This window comes from Struthio camelus, chromosome 1, assembly GCF_040807025.1.
Source record: "Struthio camelus isolate bStrCam1 chromosome 1, bStrCam1.hap1, whole genome shotgun sequence".
In the NCBI taxonomy this organism is placed as follows: Eukaryota; Metazoa; Chordata; class Aves; order Struthioniformes; family Struthionidae; genus Struthio; species Struthio camelus.
The window spans coordinates 72,302,645-72,315,486 of record NC_090942.1 but is presented as its reverse complement, the minus strand read 5'-3'; the positions used below and the strand labels follow the sequence as shown (position 1 = coordinate 72,315,486).

Genomic DNA, 12,842 nt, shown 5'->3' with positions numbered 1-12,842 from the left:
GGGAGATGTGTATCTTGCCATTTTTTCCTCTTATTTTTGCGTAGGCAACTTATTGTGTTGTTTAAGCAAAGTATTTTGGGAAGAGTGACGGGGGGGGGGGGTGAGCACATTTCCCCGGGTCTGTTTCTGGGGCACTCACTGGGAAGGTGATCCTGAGCCGCTTCAATAGAGGTCACTTGTGTGTGTGCGTGCATGTGTGTGTGTGTCCCTGGTGTTTGTGTCTAGCATATGCATGTGGTTTTGCTGACTGCACTTGCAGGCTTGTAAATTTTCACCATGGGAAATTACCAACAAAGCCCAATCTGTCTCCTGGCTGCTTTGCACTTTCCGAGGGCGGCTGTACTTGAGCGAGCTGCAGAACGAGAGAGGGAGAGAGAGAGAGAAAGGGGGAGTGGGGAGGGGGAACAGGGAGAGGAAGGGTGGGTGGAGGGGGAGAGAGGTAAATAGCCTTAAATCGGAAGGGAGCTGCTTCTCTGTGGTCTTCCACAAGAGCTGCCTGGGCTCTGCTGGCTCAGTAATAACTGAGTGACCTTTTCTTTTGCTGTATTATGTCTGGCTGGTAAGGGATTGCATTTTGCAGCTGATAAAGCCCTGACTTCATTCAACTCGGCTCCTCACACGCTGCTTTAGGTAAGTTGTCTTCAGCCAGGACGGAGACAGACAGCCTTGGACTGCAAGATACTAAAAGGAGGACACCTGTAGCTCGGATGCGGTCAACACAATTACTTGGCGGATCCTTGAGGACCTCATTATTTTAAACTTAAAGAATAGCGATCTCCCTCCCCATCTCTCCTACCCCCTCTTTATTTTTTTTCCCCAAACAATGCTTCTTTTTGACCTTTCCCAAGGAGAAGAGCTACAAAGCAGCCACTGTGCTTATTGAACTGCCTCCCCTGTATCGCTTAATTGAGAAGGTAAGTGAGGCAACTGTGTACATAAGCTTTGGGTCATTTGTGTATGTGTGTCTGCATCTCTCTCTTTCTCTCCCTCTCACTCTGAGTCATAAGCTGGGGCTGCAATACACACACACATCTCTGCACTGCAACTTTCACTCAAGCTGCAGCTCTGCTGAGACTGTTTTGTTTAAATCATGTGAGGCTTCATTATTTTTATGATGAGACATGAAATACATGCAAGCGGAGGATGCTGAGCGAAACCCATCCAACTGGATGTCTCGAGAAATAGCAGTCAAAGTTAACAATGAATTGCAGCAGTCGTCCCCCCCACCCCCGTCATTGTTGTTGTTATTATTCCTGCTTCTTCCAGAGCTTCTCGAAACGTGCTCTCAATTATCAAGGGAGTAGGTTAATTTCCCACTCCCCAGCTTTAATCCACAAGCCTCCCCATACAGCAGTTTAATTTGCAACTGTTTCGGCGCAGGGTTAACCCTTGAGGCAGAGGGGAGGCAGGAGCAGCCGGCGGCCGGGCGTGCGTCGGGGCTGGGGGAGCGCCGGGGGGCGGCAGGGGCGCGCACGGGCTGGCCGCCTCGGGGGCCGGGCTGGGGCAGCGGGTTTGGAGAGGAGGGGTAGGCAGGCTGGGGTGTTATGAAACAGTAGTTCTGTTTATGATCTTTTTTTTTTTTTCCCGCCCCCCCCCCCACCCCCCCGCTTTCATACTGAACACGATACGGTATGCTAACGCTGCGTGTGACAGTTTAATCAAACCCATTTGTTACAACAAAGCTAAGAGACCGCTGGGATTACAGGATTACGGGCAGAGTTAGGGGAGCATGTGGCTTTTGTCATTGGCCGCGGCTCGGTACGGCCGGTGGCTGGGGGTGCACCGGGTCCGGCCGCCCCCCGGCCCGGCCCGGCAGCCGGCCGCTGCACAATAGCCGGGCTGCGGCGCTCCGCTGCGCTGCGCTCCCGCCCCGCGGTGCGGAGGCGCTTGCTACTTTTGCCGGGATCTGGTGCTTCAAGGAGCCGGAGCTCGCCAGGCAGCCGTAAATCAACTCATGCAGAAAAAGGAGAAAAGTTTCGGTAAGGTCGCAGTCTCATGTTTTAGTTCGCACTGAGCAGAACCCGTGCGCTTTAAGGTAGGGCTTAGGGAAGGAAGCTTATTTCTCTTTCCTCTTCGACACTAAACGCGTAGCGAGCGGGTGTGTGTGTGTGTGCGCGCGTGGGCGCTGAGAGACCCCAAATATTGCTTCCTAGGACAGCTTTGTAGGACTGCTGTTTAAAGCAATTAATCTTGCGAGGTGCAACAAATATTGCTACATTCTTTTTCTGCCACCTCCCTCGCCCGTCTTCTCCCCATCGCCCCATCCCTGCGATGCTTGAAAGGGAATTAGCACAAAAGGCTTGAGCGTCTAACTCCAAAAGGGATTCTTTGTTGCAGAGTGTATGTTTCTTATTTATTTTTTTATTTTGCATGTGAGCTGCATCAAAATTGAACTCAGTCTTGCAAATCTCTTGTTGGCCTTTGCCAAGCACTAGCACTTTGCTGCCATGGTAACTGTAATTAAACTGATAAGAGTGGAAAAATGTCAGTATCTCTGAGCCTTGCAGCTGCATTGGAGAAAAAGGGAATCAAATTGGTTCCCAGCACCACTGCTCTAAAAAAAGGAGGGAGGGAGTGGTGGGGGGGGTACGACAGGGATAGGAACATAGCTAAGCAGCTCCAGTCCCTGAGATCTGGGTACATCTATTTGCTGTGTTGTCCCTTAGGGGGCTACAGCCTGCAGGGATGCTCTGGGCCAGTGAACAGAGAGAAACAAGCTTTTAGGCCCAATCTAGCTTTCAAAAAGAGAAGGGGAAAGAAGAAGAGAAATCTTTTGTTTGGTGTCTCTTGGCAATCGACTAGCCATGTTGGCCAAATTCTTTTAATCTGTATCACTGCTCCCAGCTGTGGGACTGCATTCCTTTTTTTTTTGTATTTTTCTTTTTTTTTAGTTTTTAACTAGTCTCTTCCTTTTTTCCCTTCACAAACCGTGCCCTAAAGAAAAGAAAAAAAAAATCAGATCCCTCTGTAGAAGGGACAGGAGGTGAAGTTTAGTTATTTACTATGGGAAAATTAACTCAAAAGTATACAAAAGAGTCTATATTCAGAGTACTAAAAACCTTACTTTTAAATTTTTTTGAAAAAACAGTGTGTTATGGAGTTGCGGTTACTTTGTTGTGTTAACTACAGAAGCTGAGACTGTGCGGATGAATGGCACAGAACAAGAGAGCATAATGGAGGCAATCAACCGTTAGGCTGGTTCACAATGCAATCCAGGCAATTAAAAGCTCACCAGAGTTTAAATGAAATGGTTCTACTTATTTCTGTGCACCACACTGCACAGGCTATTATTTATGTCTCTTTTTTTAATTATGATTTCCCTTAAACTGTCAAATAACTCAGAATAGCAGGGTCTCGGAGGCAATAAGAATTTTCCACAGAACAATTTACATGCCAATCTAAAACTAGTTACGACTCCTGATGTGCTACATGCAAGCTCTGAAATGTTTCTTAGCTTCTGAAACCTTAACTTTTTTTTTTTTTAAGTCTATGGTCTGTATTGTCCTTCATAATTGGAGTACTGAATGCTTTTAGGGTGAAGCTACAAAGTGGGAAAGCATCTGAAAAGTATTCTTTTTATCTTCTGCTGGATCTGTAACTCTCTTGTTGACTGCTTATTGTCTGTCAGTTTGCTGTGTTCCAGAGATCAGTGCACTGATACTTAATTTGCTCCAAACTGATTTTTATTTTTTTAAAGTAGAGGCAAGTTTCCCCTTTCTTGCGGTACATCTTACTGTCCTTGGTAGGAACTATGTGCATGCCTCGGTGAGAGGGGTGGGTGGAGAAGGCTGATCTCTAAAACTTTTTAAATGATCCAGTGCATAACAGTATCCACCTTTTCCATTCTTAACATGTCTTTCAAAGACTGTTTCAACTACAAACCAGAAACTGTTCTGAAGGTCTTGTGCAGCACCTACCACAGTCAGGGACCAATCGTGGTCACAGGCAACTAACAAAATGTAGTTCTGTTATGCCAGATCTTCGTTCTCCTGGATTTTGAGAAGGGTGATGATTAGGGTGAAATGTTTTGGTTTTTTTTTTTTTTTTCTGTCTACCTTTCTTCAGGAGGCTGACTTAGCTTTTTCTTGCAATCTTTCCTCTTTATCCTGAACTTCAGAGTTACAAACTGGTCACCAGTGTTTCATCATGCAACAATAACAAGGAATGGCAGTCAGTTGCATTAAACAACTTTTTCAGGGTGACCAAGAGAAACCTAAAAATCTGTAAATGAGGTTATGAAGATCGCCCTTCAGCAATCTTAAAGCTGGTGGATGGTGATTAAGAAGTCTTATTCCTAACACAGCTCTGCAGGTTGTGTGCAGTGTCTTGGGGAGGGGTAGAGGGAGGAAGTGGAGGAGAAGATAGAGGAAGCCCTTGAAAATGTATTGGGGTGAAATAAGAAGGGTTCATGTGACAGTGACAGACTAGGCTCAGGAATCGCTCAGCTCTGGGAGCAGCCCTGCTCTGTGATGCAGAGCAGGGTAGGACTCCACAGGGCTGAAGGGAAAGCTGGATTTGATGGGGGTTGTTTTTTTGTTTTGGATTTTTTTTTTTTACAGCCTGGGTGTAGCACTTATGGAATTGTATATTTTTTGGAAGCGCTCCATGAGCGCTGCCGTCATTTTGGGGGGGGGGGGAGGGGGGAGGAGAAGAGGGCAGCCAGGCAGCAGTGCTATGCGCTGCTTCCTGATATTTCAGCGGCAAGCAGTTTGGATGGTTTTGTGGGTGCTGTCAGCCTCTGAAAGGGTCCTTCCTGTGTCCTAAGGAATAAATGGGTACTCAAACTGCAGCCTGTGAAAAGCTGGCCAGCAGTGAGCTGCAGGTATTCTTACTGCCAAATTAAGAGAGAGCTAAAAATACACAAGCGCTTATGTGGAAAGTATAGCTGTGCTGGAGATCTTATGGGAACATTAAAGGGAAGAGAGATGGTCTGTGAGGTGATCTGCATTAAGGTGGCTCATGCTACAGAGGGAAAAAGTAAGCAAGTAGTCTGCTCTGAAAATTAAGTGATTTAGTCCAGGACATGTAAAGAAAAGGGCACGTGCAAAGAATTTGGAGATGCATAAAACACTTCTTGGAGCACTGTTTTGTGCTTTGTTGTGTTTAGAGCCCTTTTTATATTTCAAAAATAAATGCAACTTTTTTTTTATACTGAAACAGTAGTTTTGTTACTTTTTCATTAAAGTAGAAGTAGCTTCCTTACCAGCAAAATGAGAAAGGAATGTTTTTCTCTTCAGATCCTTCCCTCCAAAAGCTGCTGTGGATTGAATCCCTAATCTGAAGATGCTGCCAGGGGGATGTCAGAACCACCTTTTTGCTCAGCCTCAACAAAATACATGTGAAGGGTTGTTAACACTACTTCCATGGGGAGCCTGTCCCTTTCCACTTGTCTCTACACGGAGGGTTTGGAAGAGGGGGAAGAGGCTAACCATCTAAACAGTGCTTTGTCTGCTTCCTTAATGTAGCAAACGTCTCAAAAGTGGTGCAGAGGTATTTGTGAGACTGTGCAAGCTGTGGGTTTATTTGTAATGAGATAACCTTGTGTTTGCATCGTATACCTCAGGAGTTGTCAGGCTTGATTATTGCAGTTTGCTCAGATGTTCACTTACTTATTTAGCCTTATTTCTGTTGTGCGTTGTTCACTCCAGAACACACAGGGCAGCAGATCCACCTGGATCAGATGCTGTCAGCCTCCGTTTTCCAACCTGGTTCCTTTATCAGGTGGCAAAATTTTTACATTAAGATTTTTTTTTGGTTTGTTTTGAAGTTCCTAACTGCGTTAGCTCCTAGTTTATCTTGGATTCCCTTAAGCTAAAGATTAAAGCCCTAAAACAGTCCTTCATGCTTTTGGACTTTTTTTTACTGAGTTCCAAGAAGTTGATATAAACTGCAGTCTGTTTTATATGTTTATGCTCTCTATGTGGTCGAAGAGAGGGTCAGGGGATAAGCATGTTGTTGGCTCCTAACAGATATTTATACTTTCCTGTTTTATGCAACTTTAAGATTTTTCTGCTATGTGAAAATGTTAAAGATCCAGCAAGACTTCCCCTTACAGTCGGTTTTAGGTTCTTTACCAAAAATCTCTGATATTTTGACTGTTTTATCCATTTACTTATGGCCATATTAACATGCTGCTTTATGTATGCCCTCTGGATTTAGGGGAGTCAACTGGCGATTAAAAACATTATAGAGGCTCGGCAGTTGTCTTATGGTACTTGCTTAGGATGAGATGTGTGTTCATTTCTAGACCTGCCATAGACTTTCTGGGGAGCCTTGTGGAAGTTGCTGGATCTCGCCTGTGAACCAGAAATGGGCCACACCTGTGAGTGGTGTGGGAGCTACCAGGGTGGTGTTGATTGGAGAGTAGTAGAAAGGCAACAATGCTGTTTGTATGCTGATGGATAGAGAAACAAAAACCTTACACGGTTTTGTTGTGAGTTGTAGACGTTACGCAGTAGTAATGCCATGCCACTTCCTAGTGCCCACTAGGAGAACTCCGTCTCTCTATAACTGAATGGTTAATTTAGCAGACAAATAGATTGCTCCAAAATGCATAACGATGCATTGCAAACAGGGAAGCAGGGCTGTTGTAACAGTATGTCATGATAAGCATTACTTTTTCCAATTCGGTGACTGTCAAGCTTCACAGATGAAACTCGGGAGTTGAGTTTGGTAACCCTGAAAATGTCGTAACTGGCTCTGCAGCCAGTGTGGGCCTCATAAATCCAATGTGCTCTACGTACTCGTATGCTTGCAGATCCCCTGGAAGCCTTAGCTGGTGTAGCATTTAGCCTCTTGTCTTCGTAGTGCTGATATCCATAAAGGCACACCATACCATTGCTTCAAAGATTACACTCGTTTTCCTTATGAGAGGTTTTTTTTAAAAAGCAAAACAAAAAACATTTCATGTTCCAGCTACCTGAGACTGCCTTTCTGTAGTGGTGTGTTTCAGCACCAACTGAGATTTGCTGATAAAAGCTGGGACTGTAAAGCTTTCCTAACAGTAGGTAGTAGAGCATCCGTGATGAGGGGCTCTTGAATTTGCTTTTCTTTGTTACAAGACTCTGTCTGACCTTTCCCAGTGTCTGCTATAAGAGCTGGGTGCCATTCACTAAATTCGGAGGTAGAATTTTCTTGTTAATAAAGGCATTCATTCCCCAGTCTTGAAAAATTCTCATTGTAATGTTAAGATGCACTGTCATGAGTAGCAGGGTTTTTTTTGAAGTTTCATCTCTGATTGGCTTAAAACAGGGAGATAACCTAATAATCAGACTGTGTGTTGGTTTTCTTTCTCTGATGCCTGTTTGATGTACAAGAAGGCATCTGCAGGGCTATGATTTTGCTTCTCTTAAACCAATCCTCTGAAAGTCATTTTTTAAGTGTAATGGGATAACAGTTTATGAGATTAACCAAGAGAGATCAGTCTGTAAGCGCTTTGGAGCAGTGACCTCTTCTCCCCGTTTACTGTAAAACTGAGTGCGATCGACTTTGGTATGATCTTTGGCAGCTGGCCGCGGTGTTCACTGTACAGTCGTTCTCTCATAACTGTGTTGCACTTTCACCAATTCCCTCCCTTGAATAGTAACTCGGAAGTCTGAATGGTTATTTAAACACTCTCTGCCGCTACATCGTAAGGTGTATATACATAATTGACATCACTGTATTCCTCACCCGGAACTAGCACTTGGCTAAATTTGGGATTAAAAAGTGGGAGATGGATTTTTTTTTTTCCTTTAAGTGGTGACAAACTAGTAAGCATTTGACTTTGTACCAATTATTTGAAATCAGATTTTTCAGAAGATCCTTAGACTGAAGGTCGGAAGATGCTGACACTGAAGTATCTGGAAATGTGATTACTTCATTCATGTGTGCAATAAGAACTGAAATCTTAAACAACAAAAACGGCTCTGTTCCTCCCAAAATGTCATGTCAAACCTCCCTGAGTCTCTAATAGTTTCATTCTTTCCATCTCTAGAATCTGGAGTGCTTTTGTATGCTATAAAGATGTAAATAGTTCCAAATACGTAAGTTTAAGTATGCCTGCTGTCACAGGTGCTGTTTAACTCTTCGGTCATTAGATATTAGAAGCGCTGGGCAAAAGTGGATGACTTTTCGACTGAATGTGTCGACTTATATTTTAATTCTTCTAACCATGCTTCTTTTCAGCAAAGAGACCAGGTAAATGAGGCGTTTAAGAGAAGTTGTGGAACTTAGACCAGCGGACGTTTCAGCTCTCAAATTTATCTTAACACTGTTTTCAGCTTGCTCTGGACTATTTAGATTATTTCATTTTATCTACATGATTGCCTTTTTAATGAACTGGGTGCTTATGGGAGTGGAAAAGTGGAGAAAGAAAAGAGCCCGTCTTGGGAGACTGTCTATTTTTCACTCTTCTCTTGTCTTGTTTTATTTCAGGTATACAAATGCTCTCAGTCCAGCCAGACACCAAGCCGAAAGGTTGTGCTGGCTGCAACCGTAAGATTAAAGACCGATATCTTCTAAAGGCCCTGGACAAATACTGGCATGAAGACTGCCTGAAATGTGCCTGCTGTGACTGTCGTTTGGGGGAGGTGGGCTCCACTTTGTACACCAAAGCCAACCTTATCCTTTGTCGCAGGGACTATCTGAGGTAGGCCATGTCCTTCTTACCTTCACCGACAAACTTTGTAATTCTGTTCAGCCTTTATAGTAAGTGTTGCATGAGTGATACTTGATGTCCGTAAGCCAAAGTATTCTGTTTGGAGCATAGGAAAACAAATACTGCGGTGTAGCAATAAATCTAAAATCCAAAAGTCATTTTCGGCGTCCTGACTCAAAAAGCACGTGCAGCCAGGTCTCGCGCACAGTTGCCAGTTTTCTGACTCCAATACCACGGTCTCGTTTTCGGAGAAGAGGAGGAAGAGAATAGAATAAACACGCAGGGTTTCCCGCAGCACTGCATTTCCAGGCATCCGATCTCCTTTTAAACACAGTCTGCCGTTCAGTCATAGCGTCCTAAAACAATAGGGCTCTGTCTGTGTGTGTCTTCAAACCCTGCACTCACGCTGTTTAAACTCTGAAGAGTACTTCATTCTTCTTAGTTTATACGCTATTGTCCTCTGAGTTTGCCAGAAGGATTTCATTTATGGCGCTGGTAGCTCTTATGAATGCTGTCACTTATCTGTTAGAAACTGGACCAAGCTTACTAACTGGTTCTCCCCATGTTAAGTAACTTTGTAGGTATTAGATTTAAATCCACTCTGGTCTTGATTTAACTTGGTGGCCTGGGTGGGACACTACGTAACCTGCTGCCACTTTTCAGAGACGGCAAATTGCCACCTGTTTTTCTACCTTCTCGTTTGGTCGTGGACCTGGGTTCTTAAGGATATATGAAGTATAACATGTAGCAAAGTACTGCTGAGAGGTACTGAGCTAGTTTATCTGCAGAGTATGTGTGAATAAATAGGCCTACTTGCAGAAGATTAAATTTAATCTGGGAAGTTTAATCTCCCTAGGCTTTCAATAGTAAATAGAGAAAGAGGCTCCTCTGGGGTGATTCAGAGCACCTATTTCCTATAGGAGCACCTCTCCTCCATTCCCTGTAGAGGAGGCCTAATGAGACTAGATGCCCTAGGCTAACATGAACTTCTGGGAATATTTCCCCTGCCCTTGTAGTGAAATCTTTCCTTTTTTAAGGGACACTCAAGTCTGTAATACGTCAGGGAAAAATTAACGTTGTTTCTGAACGCGTTAACTTATGAGTTCAGTTTAAGTGCAGGTACCAAAATATGAGGCTCCTACACGTGGAGCAGTTCCCAAGTTGTACAGCGTGGGTAGGCTGGAACAGAAATTAAGATTAAAGTGTTACCAGTTTGGGGGACTCTGGCTCTCCGTACTAGAACTTTTGTTTTTTCTAGTGTGGAACAAGAAAATCTATGCATCTGCTTTGCACTTTAGTTGAGCTGGGTCTCCAGGTCTGCGAGGCAGTTTAGGGCCCTTCAGCCGTGGTCTTGGATCGCTTAGTGGAGAGGGTGCTCTGTTACTGATTAAAGCTCTGCAAAAGGAACACAAGATAAAGTATTGGAATTGAGCAGAGGGTCTGGATTTTAAAGTTACTGCATTAAGGCTGCCAAAGAGGTAGCTAACAGAAACTTATTCTTAAAAACTGAAGGGGAAATGTTTGGAACAATGAATAGAACATAACGGGAACATAGGTCACTTGTGATTGATCTTAAAGCACGTGCACGTTTACAAAGGCAATGTAACAGCTTCTGGGTGAGGGTAACGCTTTTCCTAATTTTTCAAACCTGTTTCCAGAGTCTTACAAGTGACTGCAGAAGTGAAAAAACTCTGCCACGGCAGTTTGATCTGAGGCCCAAATTTACTGGGTACTTAAGACTTGCGGAATCTTGCAAATACCAGTGCAACAGATCAATGTCTTAGAATCAAGAACAAACGTGATCTAGTAGTAAGGATATGCGCAAAGTGTTTCCCCACACATGCGTGCACACACTGGCATCACATTACTCTGTGGTCTTTGAAGGTCTAGCAGGAGTAAGTATTTTGCTAGCAGATCTTTAAAACTCTAAGTAATGCACAGAAAAGAGACTGTTTTTACCCATCGCTAACTACTATGACATTATTCAAAATCAACGGTTTGCTTGTTTGTTCATATGCAATATTTGCACCAGTGAAAACTGTAACTAGCATAGATGAAAAATCCTGCAATCAGGTTTAAGATATTTCTAATTTGTCTCTGGATTTATCAAGTCTTAATGAAGCTATTTAGTCACGAGCCTTTTTTAGTGATTCTTGTGAGTGCGTAGATTTAAACTTGGTATTTACACTAAACTTCAAACTGATGCACTTAAGGTAATTGCAGATAGTCATTTGCCTCATTGCGTCTTATCTACTTAGTTATGCAGTGAACCTATAAAAGTGATCTTTTTAATGCTAATGTAGAAACTAGTTAAATGTTCTCTAGCTTTGTAGTCAAATAAGCTTTCATATTTAGCAACCTACTTGATATGAACTTAAAGAACAAATTACTTTGTACTAATGATCAGATTAGGGTTCGATTACAGTTTCAAACTGTCCTCTTAGTTTTTTTTTTCTTTTTAACCATAAAGGGAATATTTGCTGCATATGAAACTGTTCTAGCTTCCTATTAATTTATGTGGTGCCCTCTAGAGGATATGTGGCTTGTATGATACCATAAAGAGCAAAATTGCTTATTAACTTGTCTCTCTGTGTTCATTATGTCTTTCAATAAGACAGCCATTCTACAGATGCTATAAGCAATAATGCAGCTACTTTGTCTGCTTTAACATTCATGGTTAGATTCACAAACTGTGTGATTGTGTCTTTGGCTATTTGCAAAGATGCTTCCAGTGTCTCTCGTTTAGAAATGCCTGCCAAAAAACCGAAAGATTCCCTTGTCCCCGATGCGTGCTCTTGGTCTGCCTTTCAGCCCTGAGATACCCTCAGAGGTATCTCAGAGGCTGAGATACTTTAACAAGCTCTTTAGACATATCTTGCATCCTTAGAGCATCAAAACTTTCTTTGCTTTAGTTCTACACTTCAGTAAAATTAACTAATTTTACTGCCTTAAGGCCTTTTCCTTAGGGAGAGGGGGCAAAAGTCTTGAATGAGGGAGTGAGCTGGGAAGATGTTGTGGGTGCGAGTGGCATGGCTTTAGCCTGGAATCTGACTCACGGGAGTCGCGCGAGTGATTTCCGAGGTGGTGTACGGCACGGAGGGTATCAGGGTGGCCACAGCGGGAATGAACTCTGCTTTGTTAACGAGGATGAGAACTGACTTGAGTAAAGCAAGGACTCAATGTTAGCAATAACATGCTTGGCAAAAATGATATGCAGAGTATAATTCCCCTGCAGGCTTCTGTCTCCTGCTTATGCACTCCTGGGTTAGAAAGTGAAGACTTAATTTGAGGAGCTTAGGTTTATGCCAATACTTCAAGTCCGTTTACAGTAAGTGAAATATGTGACAAGGGGTTTTTTGGGGTGGTGGTGGTTGTTTGTTTTTTTTTTTTTTCTCCTCCAGAGCTGTGGGATGACATCTTAATGTATCAACCTATCCCAGTCTGTCCTCTGTGCTGACTGACAGCATGTCCGTTTACAAGCACAATATTCCCTTTGAAATCTGTCATTACTGCCATTAATGACCAGTTGTTACGTTAACAGCCCTTGGGCTGTTAACATATCAAACTGGTTGTAAGGTTATTACGTATTTAAACCTCAGGTACGAGTTACGCGAAACGTGCTTTGGTTATGCGTTCTGGGCCGCTTCCTCTCAAAACAAGGGGAAAACAGCCTCGCGTTTGCCTTTCGGGGGGGGGGGGGTGCCGGGGGATTTGCTTTCCGTTCCACCTGCGCGTTTGACTTCTGCGTGCTTGCGAGGTTCCCCTACCCCCCCCGCGCGTCCCTCTCGTTTCAGGCGCAACTACGCGCGGTCCCGGCTTCTGGCTTTGCGCGCAAGTGGGCTGCTGCAGATATTTCTGGATGCACGGTAATGCCCCGCCGCACGTTTGAGATTAATATCTGGCCCCTAAAAGTGTAAAATGAAAGCCTGACAATTACATATAACTCAGTTGCATTAAATAATGAGCTTCCTTGGATGTAGCGAAAATATGAAAGTACAGCTGTGCTAAGCTAGTAGCAATGTAGGTCAATCACCCTTTTCACTTAGGTTTTTAACTACGCAAACCCTGCTGAGCGACCAATGACTACAAAGTGCTGTTTCATTCCTATTTAATTTTGGCAGCATTTTACTGAAGAGCAGGCATTCATGCAGCTAAATTATCTTCACCGTTTCTGGTTTTAACTCCAGCTCTATGACACTAAATG

General features: G+C 43.6%; 1 protein-coding gene across 6 annotated transcripts in view; it reads left to right on the top strand.

Annotated features, from left to right (window-relative positions):
• Window positions 1–12,842, top strand: part of LMO3 (LIM domain only 3) — a 60,366-nt gene that overhangs the window by 2,680 nt on the left and 44,844 nt on the right. For 2 of the 6 annotated variants that reach the window (XM_068948354.1, XM_009671939.2), the window contains exon 2: window positions 8,416–8,629. In XM_068948354.1, coding sequence (XP_068804455.1) covers window positions 8,424–8,629 — 206 coding nt within the window. In that variant the 5' untranslated portion in view covers window positions 8,416–8,423. Of the gene's footprint in view, window positions 1–179; window positions 915–1,496; window positions 1,980–8,415; window positions 8,630–12,842 lie in introns of those variants that run through there. The other 4 variants (XM_009671937.2, XM_009671936.2, XM_009671938.2 and 1 more) reach the window with 4 other exon arrangements.